Genomic DNA, 18,986 nt, shown 5'->3' with positions numbered 1-18,986 from the left:
ACAAACAGAGACGGAGCAGAGAAACTAAAATTCAAACCACAGAGATTCAATTAGAATCTACAAAAGAGCTGAACACTCAGAGACTTTTAAAAACATCTCTCTCTCTCTCTCTGCTCTTATGACAGCAGTTGACTCTTTAAGGGGGAGCAGGAGCTGCAGTCAGCTAACAATCACTAGAGCCGGTTGGAGTGCGCTTTGGCCCTACTCTTGAGAAGGTCCATCTCAGGCACGGCTCAGCACAACTGAACGCATTAAAAGTGGCAAAAAGCCAGCAGGATCATTTTGTATGGTTGTACAACATATTATACACACATACCCAACATTTCTTATAACAAGGTACAATTGATTCCTCAAACATGAGATGAGACCGTAGGTTAGGTTTTCAAGACTTCTTTAATTACATTTGCCTGTTAGTTGTCCAAGAACATTATGATTTGGCTTTTTTTGACATAGAAAGCTTGAATATAGCTGTGAAAATTGAAATTTCTTGTACATACAAAAGAGACAGGTTGGAAACACGTTTAACACTGACCTCGCAACAAAAAGCCCATTTGTGGGCCCATCATAAAACTGTGAGACAAACAAAACAAAAGTAAATAAATATAAAAATTTGTATATCATGCCTGACATATTTGCTTTATAACATAATATGCTGCTAAATATCACCCATGGTGTGCTATACAAGCATTAAACAAACATCAATTAAGACCTTCGGTTTATGTTGCTATTCCACAACCCTGACGTTAGAGTAGATGCTCTTTCCCTCGCCTGCATTTGCACCTCTCCTTACACTCCTTCCAGCCTTCTCTCCAGTGAAGTTTGGCACAGAATAAATGACACAGTCTTCATCTGTCTGTATAAATATATGGGAAAATGTTATTAGGTGGGAGTTACCAACTAAACATTTAATTTTTAAAATAAATGACTTACCCGCAGACTTTGCTGATGACCAGTGGTTGTTGCAGCATTCATTTGCAGGGCATCAGCAGCTGTATTAGAACATGATAAACCATAAATAACAATCAGCATGTAAAGATGAACAGGTTTCATTTTATTTTCATTTAAATGATGGAGTCAGCCAAGAAACATGTCACTAATGGAGTGCTGCAGGGAGGACATATTTTTGTTAGCCAACCTGGCATTGCCCTGGTTCCTTCAACAAAACAGTTTTTTTCCACTGGGTTTTGTATTACTGTAGAAATTAAGCCAATGCTGACTAATTTCAAAGGTTTATCACATTTACACGTTTTGCTCAGCAAGATTTTCAACATCACAAGAGGTAAAAAGCTAACATTAGGCTGCAAACAAACCACTTGTAATTAAATCTTTTAATTACAATCTGCTAATTGCAGAGTTTGTGTTAGAATTTCAGAAGAGAGTAAAAAAGCCGACTACTGAGTAGATTAATGTCATTTACCCACTTTTTAGCAACCACCTTTTTAAAGACACATAAAAGCTTCTAAATTCACAGGTGGGGTATTTACTGATGTATATTATGTTGTGGAAAAAAACATGAAAAAAGCTTGTGTTAATCTTAGACCTTATTTCTGACATCTAACCAAAATCCCATTAAAGAAAAAACATTGACTCTGAAGAGAAGGAACTGGACGAGTAAAAATTACTAAATACTAATACTAATTTCCGGGTTATAGGACTTCATGCTGCACTCTATGTTTAGAGAGTAAAATTAGCTAAATCATGAGTGAAGTAAATTTTATTACCATTACAACAATTGCACTTCCTGTTTTCTTTGACGGAGTACATCAGTAAGGCTATAACAATCAAACTTATAGCCAAAGCAGCACACAACAGAAACAGAATGGTATTGGTCCACTGAGACTCGCCAAACGTGGGAGCTGAAATATTAAGAAAAAGTACATACGACAAAAGTTAATGAGGAGTAAAAGTAAAGGTCTTTAATGTCGTCTCCTGGTAAATGATGGATATATACTAGACTTCAAAAAGAGTAAATATGCAAAATGGTGTTTACCTTTAATGTCCAGTTTTGCTCCATTTCCAAATAATATCTCTCCACATGAGGCCACAGCACAGTAATAAGTCCCAGCATCAGAGGAGCTGACGTTCTTAGAGAAGTTGTAGACACATTTCTGTGGAGAGTGAGCCTCAGGACTCTTCTCACATTCATCACCACTGTTTCCATGAGTGTAAATTAAACTGGGATGAGATTCTCCTGATCCAGCTCTGAACCAGTACACACTGTGATCTCCTGGACACGTTTTCTTCTTAGAGTCAGAGAGGACTGAACACTGCAGAGTCACTGGGTCTTCTGGACGGACTGAATCAGATGGAGGGACTTGAATGGCGGCAGTGATATCAAGTTCTGGTCCTGGAAAATATATTGGAATATTTCTGTATTTCCATTATATAGAATGCATAACAAGAAGAATGTGTAGTAAGTACTCAAGTGCTTATTTAAAATCATAAATGTCATCGCCAACCTTCCCTATAAAATATATTTTTGTTTGAATTGCAGAAATGTATTTATATTTAATGCAAGAGTGAACAGTACATTGTTCAAAACAGAAGTTGTAAGTTGATCAATAAGGTGACTATTGCTCAGTTTACCTGTGACTCTCAGAAAGGTTGTATTCAGAAATGTTGTTTGTAGTTCAACCACTTGTTGACAGTAGTAATATGCAGTATCACTCAGCTCTGTTTTGGTAATATGTAGAATAAATGTTCCAGGCTCCTGTTTTGTTGTAATGCGAGGAGTCTTGTTTACGTTGCCGTTATCAAAAGTATACGTCCTTCCTAAGACTTCAGGCAACTTTCCAACAACAAGTCTGATCCAGAATAAGTATCCTGGCGATCCAGTCTGGCGACTACAAGTTAGAGTCACATTTTCTCCAAGACAAACAGTCTTTTTTACAAAGCTTTGGTCATCTGTGCATCCTGAAAGACCAATTGAATACCATATATCATTTATATCAAAGTTACAATAATAAGGTGACAATAATAGAAACAGAAGTGAAACTGAATTTTGTGTGCATACTTACGCCCAATTGTGAACACGAGAGCTATGCAAAATATGATCAGCATTTTCTAGTTATTCCACTTGAGACAGCAGTTGATTTAGATTGTACTGCAGGATGATTAATCTTAATCATCTCTATTAAATGGGAGGGAACAATAAAATGGGAGGGAACAGATAGATTCAAAACAATACGATTGGTCTGCCATCATGTTGGCATTTTGGTATACCACCAAAGTGGAAATTAACTAACCAAGTCTTTCCAATCTGCAAACATGACAGCACAAGCAGTTTGGTTTTGACACTGCTTATCATGAAAACACATGATTCATCGCTACAATTAACACACAAAGATGTTGTGAAAACCACTAAAGCAATGTTTTTTCATCCTGTGACAATTAACAATTTACTAGCAATTCATTTAAACCGCTGCAAGCCATTTCCAAGAAATTCTGAAAACCTTTGCTGTTACTCTCTCAGATGGTATCGGAAATAGTCTTCCAGAGAGGCAAAGTATCACCACATCAAACATAATTTTATGAACTAAAAAACATTATTTTTAGCTTTAATCAAAGAATATTTGCTCCATTGTGTCTGAACACAATATCAAAGCAGAGGGAGGCAAAATGACCCACTGAAATGTTTTTTATGTTGTGACACCTCCCACCTCTAAATGCACAAAACAGCAAGCCTATAACCCGAGTCAGGTCACATTACGGACTGCTATCATCCTATATTTGGTTGTGCACTGAAGGTTAGTCATAAACAAAGTTCACACAAAGAGAGCAGTGACAGGGTGAAAAATTCAAGCGGCCTGCAACATCCAAGATAAAGCTGCTACATAGTTCAACACCTGTGATGTTCAAAGATCAAAGTGATCTGAAAATGTGGCGACAAAATATGACTGTGATCAAAACATTGTTCATAAATTAGTGGTTTGTAGTGCGTGGGTGTTGCTGTCTTCATAAAGATGCTGTCAAAGGCCTCAAACTCATTTTAGTTCATGGGCCGCCAAACCCAACACACTGGCCAGAACCGGCCTATCGGGCTGTATGTTTTACACCTCTGGTAGAGCAAACAGAATCCTAACTAGGAAAAACATGTTTCAGTTTAGACTTAACGCAAAATAGCGAACATTCAAAATTAACCTACACGTGTGCAGTTTACTTCCAACAGGGCTTGGTATATTTACTTTTGATTAAAGCACCTAATTTAGTCATTTTGTTTTGATTGTTATAGTCAAATATGTAGCATTATATTTGTATTTACTATCTTTTAACTCCCATAATGACTTGGTAGTTTCTTTCTGTCCTTCCAACTTGGATATCTGTGTATCCTTTTTGTTAACACAAATAGCCCTCTTTCTCTCTCTGTCTCTTTCTCTCTCGCTCTCGCTTTCCTCTGCTGCCATCTTCTGGTTTGTCCATTCAATGAGAATGAAGGTAGCAAGTTCATTCAAACTAATCAAGATGCTTGTCCACTGGTTCAGTTTTCGATTAGGAACCAAGTGGACTGTAAACATCCCTATAATCTTAATATAACTACAGAAATATACTGGTGGTCCTGGTCTCCCACAACACATCTGTGCTGATCTGAATTGTTAAATGGAGCAGGTAATCTGAGTCAATTTGTAAAATCAGGAAATGTATATATTGTCATATACTAGGTCTACTACGTCGGATAATTAAATATTTTGATTGTATTAGGGATCCATCACTATCATTGATTTTTTTTTTTTGGGGGGGGGTCATTAGTATGATGACATAATGAAAACTAAGAGCATATTTTCCTTTATTTTCCATTATTTTAGTGTCAGTTTAAGTTTTTTCCAAACCCCTGTTACTCTAGATGGCATTAACTTGGCCTCTAGCACCACTGTCAGGAATCTTGGAGTTATATTTGATCAGGATTTGTCATTTAATTCCCACATAAAGCAAACCTCTAGGACTGCCTTCTTTCATTTACGTAATATTAGAAAAATTAGACACATCCTATCACAGACAGATGCAGAAAAACTAATCCATGCATTAGTTACTTCAAGGCTGGATTACTGCAACTCTTTATTATCAGGTTGCCCCAATAAGTCCATTAAAACGCTCCAATTAATTCAGAACGCTGCAGCACGAGTACTGACAGGAACTAGAAAAAGAGATCACATCTCTCCTGTACTAGCTTCTCTGCATTGGCTCCCTGTAAAATGTAGAATAGAATTTAAAATCCTCCTCCTCACCTATAAAGCTCTTCATGGTCAGGCCCCTTCATATCTTAAAGAGCTCATAGTACCCTATTACCCCTCTAGAACACTACGTTCTCTGAATGCTGGGCTACTTGTGGTTCCTATAGTCTCTAAAAGTAGACCAGGAGCCAGAGCCTTCAGTTACCAAGCTCCTCTCCTGCGGAACCAGCTTCCATTTGTGGTTCGGGAGGCAGACACCCTCTCCACATTTAAGAGTAGGCTTAAGACATTCCTCTTTGATAAAGCTTATAGTTAGGGCTGGATCAGGTGAGTCCTGAACCATCCCTTAGTTATGCTGCTATAGGCCTAGACTATCGGGGGATTTCCCATGGTGCACTGAGCTCCTCCCTTCCTCTCTCTTTCTGCACTCATTCATGTCCCATTAATGCATGTTACCAACTTCACATCTTCCCCGGAGTTCTTGTGCTTTCTCGTCTCGTAGGTTCTTGCCGATCCTGGTGGAGCCTCCTGCCATGGTCCTGCTAGATTGCCATTGCCAATACTGTTGTTGCTGTGCACCTGTCTGTCTGTCTCTCGCTCTCTCTCTGTCTGCCTCTCTCTCTCTCTCTCTCTCTCTCTCTCTCTCTCTCTCTCTCTCTCTCTCTCTCACCCCAACTGGTCGAGGCAGACGACCACCCACCTAGAGCCGGAGGATCTATCCTAGGTTTCTGCCTTTTAACAGGCAGTTTTTCCTTGCCCTTGTCGCCAAGTGCTTGCTCATGGTGGTACTGTTGGGTCTCTGTAATTAATTTTTTAAAGAGTTCGGTCTAGACCTGCTCTATTTGAAAAGTGTCCTGAGATAACTTCTGTTATGAATTGGCGCTATACAAATAAAATTGAATTGAATTGAATTGAATTGACTCTTGCAGTTCCTTTCTGCCCCTTGCTGTCTTTTATAATAACACATCATACTGCTGCCATCTTTCGCTGCTAAATTAAACAAATACATATCAAAGTTCAGTTTCAATTTTGGGGAAGCCTTGAACGCAGTGGACTGTAAACATTAACCACATAATGTTTGGAAAACAAAATAATGAGGCTGTGTCACAGTTCAAGATACGGGCTACAGGACTGATATAAAGGAACTTGACTATTTGGGCTAAGTCTATTCTATTTCAGCCTTCCTTTACAAGATTTATATATTATACCATCAAAAAGTGTATATGTGCACCACAGGTCATGTTTACATGCAGAAAGATTAACCCTGTCTCTATCAGCGCTTCATTTTCCTGATCACCATCAAACAGGTTGCTAATGTCTGTTTTGAAAAACCCGATACATGCTGATCTTATTAGTTATTATTGATTGAACATCTATAGTGGATTTATTGGCCTATTTTTTCAATAGCCTGTACAATCACTCCTAGATAAAAAGAAAGGTTTCTGACGATGACCAGTGGTGTTGTAAATATGTTTAATGATCTTGTTTCCAATGGTACAACTACAATCAATTATTCAATTATTACACATGACTGTATTAAAGAACAGACACAACTGTGAGCTGTCAAATGTTTTTTATTTAACAGGAGGCTGGAGTACACAGCTACTGTTTAATCAGTTTTCAAAGTGAACAATATCCCTTTCAAAATGCACAGGAAAGCCTTGTTCACATTTGATTGCAATTCTCCTGGTGTACCGTCGACCACGGTACTGACAGCGGGGTTGTCTGGCATCCTGGTTTCTCAGTGTACAGACTACAATGCTGAAAGGTTGGAGGCTTTTGGTCATGTCACCATATGGCTCTCCTGCACGCTCACAGATGGCTCTAACTAACTTGGTGGTGGCTTGGATGAAGGTGTTGGTCTCCTTACACTCATTGCTGTTGGTTTTGGAGATGCCTCTATTTCGTATTTCATCATCACAACGGTCCGCACTCATTTCCCCCTTGATATGCTGTTCTATGAATTTTCTGTAACGCTGAGAGACGCTTGCATCCTGAGAGAGCACAGTTGCACAAAGCAGCAGCAAACAGGCAAATGTTATCTGCATGATTCCCTGGTGAAGAAAATGTGGGAAAGTATTTCTGTTCAGTTGGTTGGTTTACAAACATTTTTATGAATAAAACATGATAATAAATACATATTTATGAACATTAAAGCTTATTATCAGTGTGGCAAATTATATTTTGCTCAACACTTGACAAGAGCTGAGAACAGTTAAATCTATGGACCCCTGAAGTCTTAAGGTTAATTGTTTTAAATATTGTGCACACAAGAAAATAATTGACACAAAATTAAAAATATCTTTTGGGGACTTGTAGAAATCCATAAAATGATCATAAAATATATAATATATATTTAAATATATAAAAATATATAATACTGATAAAGCAAGAATAAGATCATCATAAATTCAGATTTTTTTTATCTGTAAGGAGAAAATGCAACACAGCTAGTAAAGAGCATATTTACCTGTATCACGAACACAGAGACGATGACTTCTGTGTAAACTGCTGACTCATTTATAGAATTTGTTTTGAACTTTGATCTCTTGTCTCGGCAACACAGTGGGAAGGCCATTCACATTGTAAGCTTGTTATATTGGCCAGAGGGAAAAGTCTTTTTACTGTTTGAGAAAAAATGTTCTAAACCAAGGCTGTCAAACCTGTACACACAACACAACATCACAAGCACATGATCCAAATAAACCCAGATACCAGATCTGTTGTTTGGAGAAATCTTTAATAACAATAAAGATGTAAGTATGAAAAGCAACATTTTAACCCATGAGCTTAATGTCACAACAATTCTTAAAACTCTATTGTATTTCCAAGATATCTGAATACCATTTTCTGCTGCAATGCCCTTCATAACGGTCTAAAAAAAAAAAAAAAATTCTTGAATTTGTTCAGTTGGTGTGCATTTTGATTCCCTCTTACTCAGTTATAGTATATATTAAAAAGATATTTACTTTTGCTGATGCAGAATGCAGAAGTAATACAATAAACTGGGGTTTCTTTTGCAGTCAGTGACATTAAGGTCGTACACCTTTTATCTGTTACCCATGTGCAGTGATGGGAATAACGGCGTTATAAATAACGGCGTTACTAACGGCGTTACTTTTTTCAGTAACAAGTAATCTAATTGATTACTCTTCCCATCTTAATAACTTTTTTTCATCAGAATAGATCAGAACTAGATCTAAGACTTTTTTTTACTGTTCTTCCTTGGTTAGTGGGCAGTGCACAAGACAAGCGCATAAATGCTGACGATTGGCTGAGGTTGAGTAAAATTTCATGGTAAGCCAATCAGAGGAAGAGTTGGGCGGGTGTTCGAAAGCACGCATAGTCGGACACACAACGAACAACACAAGCGAGTCAGTCAACGAGAGACAGCTATGGCGAGCCCAAATAATCCAAAAGTAGCCTTCTCTAAATGGAAGTATTTGTTATTTCTTTTTGGTATAGTGCTTAACAAGCATAATTTAATTTTGCCCAGTTGTGGCCTGTTGAGGGGCAATAAAATCAAAAGTTCCAAAACATCTATTGCGTTATTTGTATCAATCCACTATATAAACATAATATCTACATATATGGCATTTGATTGGAGGCTAGTCTCACTTTGTCCCACAGCAACATTAACATAGTTTTGATTTGTGTACATTGTTTCTGTTAATAATGTGTTGTATTAAGTGTCCATCTCATTATAATATTCAGATTTATCATAAATAATTGAACATGCACATGTATTTTAAGTTCCGTTAAAGAGGGGTGGAGGTGGGGTCACATTTGAGCATTTAAAAATGTACTTGAAAGTAACGCAGTACTTACTTTCTGAGGTAACTAGTTACTTTTATAATTTGTAACTGAGTAACTAATTTAGTTACTTTTTGGAAGAAGTAACTAGTAACTAATTAATTACTTTTTAAAAGTAACTTGCCCAACACTGCCCATGTGGATTACTTTCTGGCCTTCCAGCTTTGATTCTCTAGTCCTCTTCACTTCTCTCTTTAACACTACTGCCATCTTTTGGTGGGAAGCAGATGGTTTTATAATTTAATAAATGAGTATAAAGCCAACAGGTCAGATTAGTATGTTATTTATTTCTAGGATCATTAATGTGCATATTAGACTGAAATGTTGGCATTTGTTGCTTGTGTGGTGTATCTCTATTATGGTAAACTTTGTTACTATTTTAGTGTTTTTAGTCTTTAATCTTGTTTTTATAAGCTAACTTTGTATGATTATGTTCTTTCTGGCCCCAAAACATAAAAAGGGTACAAACCTTTGGCAATGTATTTTGTTTCTACAGTGATGCTTGCACTGTGTTACAATGATAAATGCCTGTGTTTCTGCTTAGGGGATTTCACAAAATTAAAGTGACCTCTTTATCCCATACATGTCCTGATTATATATTCTAAAAACGATCTGATGGCATAAGATTCAAACAAACAAAGAAACAAAGAAACAAATAACCGACAAGTGTCAATTATGGAAAACTCTTTGTGTTGTTTTCACCCATTGATTCCCCTGGTAGGATCTGTTAAAGGTTCCACCACCAGATAGCGCTCTAGTACTCTTGAACAACGATGGGCGTCACAAAAAAACATACTGAACACAGGCAAGCATAAACTCAAATAATCAAAAACTGGGTAAACTAGTCACGTAGCTCTTATTCTTTGCACCTCTATCCTCATGATGCACTCGTGTATATGAATCAGCCTTTGACCAAAATGGCCAGCCACAGCCTTTGTCTGTCAGTGCAGCTGCTGCATGTGGCTTTGCTGGTTGTTGCTATGCACGTATGCAAATTACCTTTGCACAGTGTTGTAACAAGAGAGAAAGAACTGCGTTGACTGATGCAAACCTTTCCTAAGTATAGTATTTTTCAATGTTTTGTAAAGATATTTGAAACAATGAATGAATGTACAGCATAAAAATACCACTATATGCTTCCGTTAGCTTTTTATACTGACAATATTCAAACACCTGTAAACACCTGGTCCACAACCACAACCTGAGAATTTATCTCTAACCTTTTTTTGTTTAACACTTTTAACATCCTGTGGTATTCATCACAAGCCTGTTCTGAGTAATTAGTATGGGTGTTTGGTCAGGGGCTGAGAAATGGGCAGCCACAGCTTTTGTTCTGTGTCAGAAGAGTGCATGGCTCTGTTAGTTTCCCAGGCTGTTGTGCATATCACAGTACAAAGGCTACACAGATTACACATTGATGATCATGTTTACATTGTTTTTAAATGATACAATAATGCTTATAACTGACTTGACTATGACCTTTCTATTGTCTCGGACTTGTCTTGGACTTCTCTTGGACTTAAATATTCGTCAGATATTGTAGTTGGTCTCAACCGAGTCTATTTTATTATTTTTCAAAATAAAAGCATTGATAATTATCATACAACACTGCTCTCAGGGTATATGCTGTTTTGTATTTAGGGAGTATTGAGTATGATATCAAGTGAAATTGCTATATTTGAATTAAATAATATGGCCTAATTTGTTGTTTGACTGCATTTACTTTTTGATCATTACAAAAAATAGTGCAAAATGAACATCTTAAAATAGAAGATATACTGTCTCTCTAGCAACATAAAAATTATAAACTATAAGTCGCCTTGAAGGGGAATCTTTTTTTTCTGTCTTGGTCGTGACTTTGTCTCCTAAAAATGAAGAATCTCAGAAACAATTACTCTGTACTATAATTAATAAATTAATCTGGAATATAATAAACACACCCTAGAAAGTTCAGTGAGCACTCTTTAGGAGTGGTTGCATGCTTTCCTGTTTGTAACCACCTTATACTACCTTAAGTCCAGGGGACTGTATATATTCATGTAATAGATAACACTAATAGGATAATAGTTTAGTGAAACTTCAGTAAAGTCCAATGCTGTTTGGGACATCATCTAAAAACTTCCATTTAAGGTTCATTGTTAAACTTTGGGAGCAAGAGTTGTCAAAACAATCCTCAAGGTTCATTTACCAACTGTTCTGGAGGTTTCAATCGAATACCTGACCAATCATACAGTAACCATTATTAATAGATATTATTTCTATTGGTATCCAAAACTACTCTGTTGATTATTTTTTGAGGTTATATTATAAAATATACACAAATGTAAGGTGTCAAAAGCATTTTATTTAACAAACAAGTGAAGTACATTAGCTGTTCAATCAGTTGTCACAGTAACCAATGTCTCCATCATAGTGCACAGGAAATCCTTTTTCACATTTGATCAGAATTTTTTTATTCTTGAGTTTATCACCATGGTACTGACACTTGGCACGCTTGCCCTGCTTGTTGGTACGGTTGCAGACAACAATGTCAAAGTCTTCGATGCTTTTGGTCATTTTATGATATGGCACTCCTTTATCAACACAGACAGATCTCACGTCTTCGGCGCTAGCTAGGATGAATGTATTGATCTTCTTACACATGCTTTTCTTGATGTTGATTTTTCTTTCTTGCATCTCTTTATAACAGCTTCTTGCACTCATAGTCTTAATGATGTGCTGGTTTATGAACTTCTTGTAACGCTTGTTGATTTTTGTATCCTGAGTGAGCACAGTGGCAGTGAGCAGCACCAGCAGCAAACAGACAAGCTGGATCTTCATGATTCCCTGTTAAAGAAAAGGCAGGAAAAATAGCCATTTTAAGACATTGGTGGTAGATAGTAGCATGAGCCTGCGGCTGGCAATGTTGGTCTGTCGATCCACCACTTAGGTCCATACGGAAATATGTCAGTGATGAATAAATGGATTGCCATGCAATCTGGTACTGAGATTCATGACCCCCTGACCCTTCTCTTGTGCCATCATCAGGTCAAACATCGATGTATCCAATACTTTGTTTATGACGAGCTTGCAACAATGATGCTGTACTCTTTATTTAGTTTTAATTAGCAAACGTTATTGAGATGGTTACAATAATAAACATTATATCATGCTTAAATTAGAATTTAACTCTAAGAGCTGCTGTGCCCAAGTCATACTGCCCTTTAAAGCCTGGCCTGCAAGAAGCTCTGAGGGCAGTGACTGGATATTGTCTATATTGCAGTTTGCAGATTCACACATTTACACCCAAGTAAAGCTGGCCTGTAAAAAAACTTTTTTAAATGTTTAATGTTATTAAGGCAGTTATGAGTCACCCAAACAATACTGTGGCCAGGGTTGATTAGTGACACTAATAGAAATACAGCAAAATAATTTTTTTTTTAAAAAGCTACGTTAAAAAATGTGAAATAATGACGATTTGCAAACCTTCAGTGAAAGCTGCACAGGTTCAAAGCAAAAAACCACGATCACAAGATAAAAGGCCTGTGTTAATACTTACTGACACTGTGATATTGAAGAGTGAGTAAAATCAGATGGAAAACCTCAGACAGAAGAAATGTGATGCTTTTTTTCTTCTTTATGTAGTAGTCCTTCCTGCTAACAGAAACATAGTATACATAGTATTTGTTATTTTGCAGTTTACAGTAACTGAACAAATTTCTCACTATAAAGTGTTGTAAAGTGTGTATTTACCTGTATCACAGACACTGCTCAGTGACGCTTAAGTGTCTGAAAACGGTTGAATCTTTTATAGTTTGGTTTCTTGTCGTGTGAATTCTCCTCCCTCACATGTTCTATACACCGTCCAATCATACATGACCACAACCCTAGTCTAACATCAACCTCATTCTGTCTGCATACACTAATGCTGAACAGCTTTGCTGCAACACCACAAGCCACTTTAAGCATATGTTACTCCCTTCACTTCCCCTACTGCTTCATCTATTAGAATTTAAATGTTATTTTTAAAGATGAAAAATGTCTTCAATTAAATGTTGTGTAGTAAATCCCACTGAACCAATATATCTTTCAAAAACTGTTGCATTTGAACTGTCAAACTTACTTGTGGTACATTCTGCCCACAGGATAGAGGTTGTGTCTCTTTTGACACTGCTGCCATCTTTTGGTAAGACATAGTTAGTTTTACAAATTAACAAATAAAGGATGAAGTCTCCAACCATTTGTTAACTAGCTCAGATTTTAGTAATATTAGTAGTAAGGCTCTAAAGATGACAACATTGTTCTGTTCGTCAGCCTACCACTTTGGTCCAGACTGAAATAGCTCATCAGCTATTAAATTAATTGTCACGAAATGTAACCCAGACATTCTGAGTGCCAAGAAGATGAATAATTACTTTGGTGATCATCTGACTTTCTTTAGCATCACCAGTAGGTCAACGTTTTCACTTCACTCAACATCTACAGGATTGGGATAAACCTTTGTATAGACATTCATGGTTGATGAATGTAGGACATGATTAAATCTAATATTTTAGTGATCCCCTGACCTTTCACTTATTGCGGATTTGTTTGCCATTGGCTCTCCCTATATGATTTGTTGCAGTCCTCATCTTTTGTGATTGGCCACAGGACGAAGCCTGGCAGACCACGAAGAACTCTGTGTGTCTTAGAAAACATATAATATTCAATGCATAATTGGTGTAACATAGCTTATTGTGTCCTTTGCTAGCAAATAAGATATCTGACTGCAACACAGTTAGATTAGTTAAATAACGTTAGCCAGCTGGCTATCATGTCTTTTAGTTGTAATTGTGAAAGTCTGTCTACCATAGCCTATTATGTCTGTAATACAGGTAGAGTTTCAAAATGGTCTGACAGAAAGCACATCTATGCACGACCAAACTCCATACTCTTACTAACAGCCTGTATTATAATGCTCACAAACTCTGGATATGAGCTGAGGTGCTAGGTTGAAAATGTTATAGAGTTGGAGCATGCAGTGACTACTGGAATGCATATGACATGCACTATGCTGCAGTCTTGGTCAAATTCAATTTGAATCCCAAATCTCTCTCTCTCTCTCTCTTGTTGAGGTGATGGAGGCATGTGCCTGTCCAATCAGCCATGAGTTATCTTGTGATTCTCCATCTCATCTCTATCTCCCATGTCCATCCTCAAGCCTTTTCAAGATTTGAATAGGCCAGGGAATGCACTAAGGAGTTGAAAACACAAAGTATTTCTGAAAAGCTCTATGCGCATGCAGGTCTTTGAGTTGTGCATGTTGATCTCATTTGTGCTTGTGGTGTTTGGCAGTGATATACCACCACATTCAAGACTCTGTATCTGAACAGGTGTTGTCATTTAAATTTTACTACACAATGATGGTACTGACCTACATGCTTCAACTGTGCTCAAAAATGTGAAGGCAAGGTCCTGACTACTGGCCTATATAAGAAAAAGACTGAAAGACATCCCTTTTTACATGTCAGCTTTTCATTTGCGCTGTACAGTAGGGTGATAAGAATTCCAAAATGAATATGCTTCTATAACAGCCTCTCTTCTGGTTTCAGGTTTGCACAAGATTTTGGAAGCTGGCAACAGGGATTTTACTGCCATTCAACCACAAGAGTTTCAGGGCTCTGTGCAGGCCACATCCAACTTGGAAAACCGTTTCTTTATGGACTTGGCTTTGTCATGTTAAAACAGGAAAGGGTCTTACTAGGGCTGCATGAAATGGTAAAAACATCATATTGCAATTACTGTGACAGATATAATTATATGATTGACGTTTAGTGTTAGAATGATCATTTTTGCATCACAAATTTTACTTTAAATGAAAAAAATATGAATCATTAATCATCATAATTTTGATATGAAATGTTTTAGGGTCTTTATCAAACAAACATGTTTTGTTATGTTGTGAGAACATGATTTATAGGTCAGGGCATTTCTGCAGTGCTACAGTACTTCATTATAATGCTGTTGTTTTGTTCGAGTAATTCTGCCATCCTAGGTCTTACCCAAAGTTGAAAGCACACTTTCTAAAACATCATTGTAAGCTTTAGCATTATGATTTCCTGTCAATGGAACTAAAGGGCCAAATCCAAATCATGGAGAGGGGTGTCCCCATACTTTTGGACATATTGGGTAGATCAGTGTAGAACTTTGGAAAACACCTACTTACTGTATATTATCACAGGACATTTTCTGTTGTTGTTCAGACACACACACACACACACACACGCACACACACACACACACACACACACACACACACACACACACACACGCACACATCATTAGTATCTCTCACATTTAATTTGTCTCCAGGTACTGAACAGCTCCCTGTGTGTAGGTCTTTAGCCGTTCTTAATGACTGTGTATGTGTCTGGTTAAGGAGCATTTTCACACCTAATGATGACATCTCAACCTCTGATGTATCATTGCAATCAGAGGTGTAAAGAAAATACAAGCTACAAAATAAACACATGATGCAATAATTGCTTAAAAGACCAATAATCCATCAAAGGTAAACACAGATTTTGTTTTAGTTGCAATGACCTGTAAATTTATGGTATCTAGCCACACAGATAGTTTTGATCTGGTTTGCTGAAGTTTTGAGATATCAGCCTGATACAACAGCAATTGATGTGTACAGAGAGTGAATTTCTGAATAGTCTACAGATCTGGACAGCCATGAAATGGTTCCTATTATTGTATAATCGATGACAATGACAAGATTCTCTTTGGTACAACACTTAACTTTTGATATTTGTTTGGGGTTTTACTGTTTTTAATTGATGGTGACAGCTGAAGAGTGACATGAAGGGGGGAAGAAAGAGACAGGGGATGACATGCAGCAAAGGTTGGTTTGAGACCATGGCCTCTCCAGCAAGGGCTCAGCCTCGTTAAGCGGGGCGGCAGCTCTACCAGGTGAGCTATCAGGGCACCCCAAGCTGATGAAGTTTACAGTAAAATGTAATTTCTTTCGAACAAAACCTAGCGAGTCGACAACATTGCTAACAGCCAAACATCTAGCAAGTACAACAACACAGGACATAGCAAGCCAGCTTATATTACAATATTAATATAACAAGAAGGCTTGTCGTCTATTTGCAGCCAGAAACTGCAGCTTTTGTTTTGTTTAGAGAAAGTAAGTCTAGACTAATTTTGAATTCCAGACCATGCCAATTCATACAACAAAAGCGATGAGTTTGTCATAATGTTAGGCCTACATCAATTTGCTGTTAAAATTTCTCATTAATGGGCGCCCGGTCAGCTCAGTGGGGGGAGCAGGCGACCAATGTACCGTGGCTGAGTCCTTGCTGCAGCGGCCCAGGGTTCGAATCCAACCTGCGGCCCCCTGCTGCGTGCCATCCCCTCTCTCTGCCCCCCCTTCTTGTATATCTTCAGCTGTCACTTTCATAAAGGCAATAAAACCTCCCAAAAATACTTTAAAAAAAAATTCTCAATCAATAATCTCAACCAATTTCCTCCAAGCATGACTTTTCCTGTCATTGTTGTCTTTGGGGAGATGGACCTGAAATTGAAGCAGAGTTTTTATTTAGCAAGGGAATAGCAGAAGACGGCATCTCAAATCAAATCGAATGGACCGGAGCAGGCTTTTATTTACCCTGGCATCACGCTCATTTACAGACTAATAAAATCCTGGCCTTAACATTTCTAATTCCCGCACTGAACGAAGGTCTTTTGAACGTAGAATTAAACCTGGATGACCTTCACGAAAACCTGCAATAATTTGCACTAATTGATTCAAGAAAACCAAATAGGCTACTCAAAGCCAGGTTGTCACCAGTAACCTGAAAAACTGCACCCTTCACAGGTGTGACAAAAAAGGGCACCTGCATTCCTTCGGTCTTTAAAATATTAAGCTCATCAACAAATGGCTTTCAAATAGGATCAAACCCATATTTCTATTAGTCCTCCGAGTAAAAGAGGGCTATGAGATGAATGTTCATTAACACAAAATTAAGCTCTGGTGGCAAATTTCTCAGAATAATCGGGAATAGTCGAGCTGGATCTGAAGAGCATGTTCTTATTGTGAGGAATAAACTGTGATTTTTGAAGTAGGAGCCATCAATTATATCTCAGTAAATACCCTCCTGGTGGGGTTTTGCTTTTTGGAAACTGTCACATTGTTCACTGTTCCTAAACATAGATGAAAGAGTCCCCATGATGTGGACATACTGTACATGAACTGATTATTGACAGGAACTTGCCTATATGTGCCAGTTGTGCCAACTATTTTCCCATTTTTCCTCAAAATGCCTCACCCTTTTAGATTCTGTGTTAAGACATGAGAGACAAGACGTGAGAATGGATTTTCAAGCCTATCAAAAAAATCCTCAACTTTCTCCAAGGTTTCTCTGGATCCATTAGTTGACAAACAACAGCTTCTTTTGAATGAGCATGGATGTCCTTAACCAGTTCCTCCATTGACCCAACTAAATGCAATCTGATATGATCCTCTGTCTGAAGAATGTTGGCCATTTTGCAAAGAATTTACCAGAAACTTCCTCACCAAAGAGCATTCTGAAGTCTTTGTCAATCTTAAACACAAAATATGACAATGGAAAAAAAAATTTGCAAGCAAACAAATAAAGCAAGCAGAAAGCTGTCAACAATTAATTTCTTTACCAAGCCTGGTGTATCCAGGTATCTTGGAAAATGATCTAGAACAGAGGAGGCTGTGGCTGGGTCTTGAACCATCTTCGGTTGCTGAAATGTTACCTTCCTTTTTATCTTTGACAAGTGTCATGTCAGTTGAGTGCCTCATCACCGACTAGCTTCCTTGCACTCATCACCTGACAACTGCTTCACAGTGCAGTGTTCAGTCTTCAGGCCATCTTGAAAAGTCGACTTGGACTTCTTGATCTCTGGAGCAGTTGCGTGGGACAGTTTTCAACCTCCATGCCAGATAACTGGAACCAAATGTTCCTGTTGATTTAAGGGAAAAAAAGTTAAATCTGTTCCCTGTTTAAGAACAAGCACAGATCCTGTACAGACCTTTGGCATGTGTGTTCAATTCAATGCAATGAAGCACTGCAGCATAGACCTATCTAAATTGAACACTTAATTGTAAACGCCTAAAATTATTAATATTAGTAAAAACAACAAGTAATTTAAAGTGCACATTAATATGACTCTCCACCATCTCACCCCTTCCCTGTCCTCTCACTTAAACACTCCTTGTGCTACTGTCCAGCCAACCAGTAGCCTATCTGCTTTTCATCTTCCCTCGAATCAACAGATATCCCTACTGATCATGTCTTCCCGGTCTTCTACACTTTCCACCACACTGGTCAAGGCTTGTCTCCCTACACTCTCCCCTCTCATTACACAAATTGTTCACTTCTCCTTGTCAACTGGTACTGTTCCCTCCCTGCTCAAAACTGCTTCAGTCACACCCATATTAAAGAAACCTGGCCTGGACCCAAACAAACTCAATAACTATCGACCTATTTCAAACCTATCATTCATCTCAAAAGTTATAGAACGTACAGTAGACTGCCAACTTCAAGATCATCTATCAAAAAATAACCTCTTTGAGCCTTTTCAGTCTGGTTTCCGTCCTAACCACAGTACAGAAACAGCTCTCATTCAAATAACAAATGACCTTCTTTTAGCAGCGGATTCTGGCCTTCTCACCATCCTCATACTCCTAGACCTCAGTGCCGCCTTCAACACAATATCTCATGCCATCCTCCTGGATCGTTTGGCCGGCACTGGGGTCTCTGGCATCCCTCTCCAGTGGTTCCATTCCTACATATCTGACCGTTTTCAGTTCATCCAAGGAGAAAATACCAGATCACCATCCTCACCACTCACTCACGGTGTTCCACAAGGTTCTGTTCTGGGTCCCCTACTTTTCATCATCCATATCCTCCCTCTCGGCAATATTTTCAGTCATTTTGGTATTCACTTCCACTGTTATGCTGACGACACCCAAATCTACATCACCACCAAACCAGACACTGCATTATT

At 38.0% G+C, this 18,986-nt stretch overlaps 3 protein-coding genes across 4 annotated transcripts; all 3 read right to left on the bottom strand.

Annotated features, from left to right (window-relative positions):
* Nucleotides 1-412: 412 nt before the first annotated feature.
* Nucleotides 413-4,071, bottom strand: LOC127374299 (signal-regulatory protein beta-2-like). 2 transcript variants are annotated; one of them, XM_051419464.1, is made up of 6 exons: nt 3,018-4,069; nt 2,587-2,913; nt 1,991-2,347; nt 1,722-1,856; nt 931-989; nt 413-853 (listed from the first exon to the last, which is right to left on the bottom strand). In XM_051419464.1, the coding sequence occupies exons 1-6, from the start codon at nt 3,058-3,060 to the stop codon at nt 725-727; spliced, it is 1,050 nt and encodes a 349-aa protein (XP_051275424.1). In that variant the 5' UTR covers nt 3,061-4,069; the 3' UTR covers nt 413-724. The 2 variants fall into 2 exon arrangements, with proteins under 2 accessions (XP_051275424.1, XP_051275425.1); XM_051419465.1 differs by lacking the exon at nt 1,722-1,856 and having other exon boundaries at nt 3,018-4,071.
* Nucleotides 4,072-6,724: 2,653 nt separating this feature from the next.
* On the bottom strand, nt 6,725-7,788 carry LOC127374315 (ribonuclease-like 3). Its single transcript, XM_051419493.1, has 2 exons — nt 7,639-7,788; nt 6,725-7,222 (listed from the first exon to the last, which is right to left on the bottom strand). Exons 1-2 carry the CDS (start codon nt 7,744-7,746, stop codon nt 6,782-6,784), a joined length of 549 nt encoding a protein of 182 aa, XP_051275453.1. The 5' UTR covers nt 7,747-7,788; the 3' UTR covers nt 6,725-6,781.
* A 3,572-nt stretch (nt 7,789-11,360) lies between these two features.
* LOC127375148 (ribonuclease-like 3) lies at nt 11,361-11,801 on the bottom strand. Its single transcript, XM_051420984.1, has one exon. The coding sequence runs from the start codon at nt 11,799-11,801 to the stop codon at nt 11,361-11,363; it is 441 nt and encodes a 146-aa protein (XP_051276944.1).
* Between the last annotated feature and the right edge of the window lie 7,185 nt (nt 11,802-18,986).

This window comes from Dicentrarchus labrax, unplaced genomic scaffold (genome assembly GCF_905237075.1).
Source record: "Dicentrarchus labrax unplaced genomic scaffold, dlabrax2021, whole genome shotgun sequence".
Taxonomy (NCBI): domain Eukaryota; kingdom Metazoa; phylum Chordata; class Actinopteri; family Moronidae; genus Dicentrarchus; species Dicentrarchus labrax.
This window is presented reverse-complemented; position numbering and strand designations above follow the sequence as displayed.

Excerpts from the sequence above, each read along its gene's own strand:
- LOC127374299 (XM_051419464.1), bottom strand. The coding sequence starts at position 3,060 with ATGCTGATCATATTTTGCATAGCTCTCGTGTTCACAATTGGGC. Across the intron at positions 2,914-3,017 it reads TCTCGTGTTCACAATTGGGC|GATGCACAGATGACCAAAGC; the intron begins GTAAGTATGCAC and ends TTGGTCTTTCAG. Across the intron at positions 1,857-1,990 it reads AGCAAAACTGGACATTAAAG|CTCCCACGTTTGGCGAGTCT; the intron begins GTAAACACCATT and ends TTAATATTTCAG.
- LOC127374315 (XM_051419493.1), bottom strand. The coding sequence starts at position 7,746 with ATGGCCTTCCCACTGTGTTGCCGAGACAAGAGATCAAAGTTCAAAACA. Across the intron at positions 7,223-7,638 it reads TCTCTGTGTTCGTGATACAG|GGAATCATGCAGATAACATT; the intron begins GTAAATATGCTC and ends TTTCTTCACCAG.
- LOC127375148 (XM_051420984.1), bottom strand. The coding sequence starts at position 11,801 with ATGAAGATCCAGCTTGTCTGTTTGCTGCTGGTGCTGCTCACTGCCACT.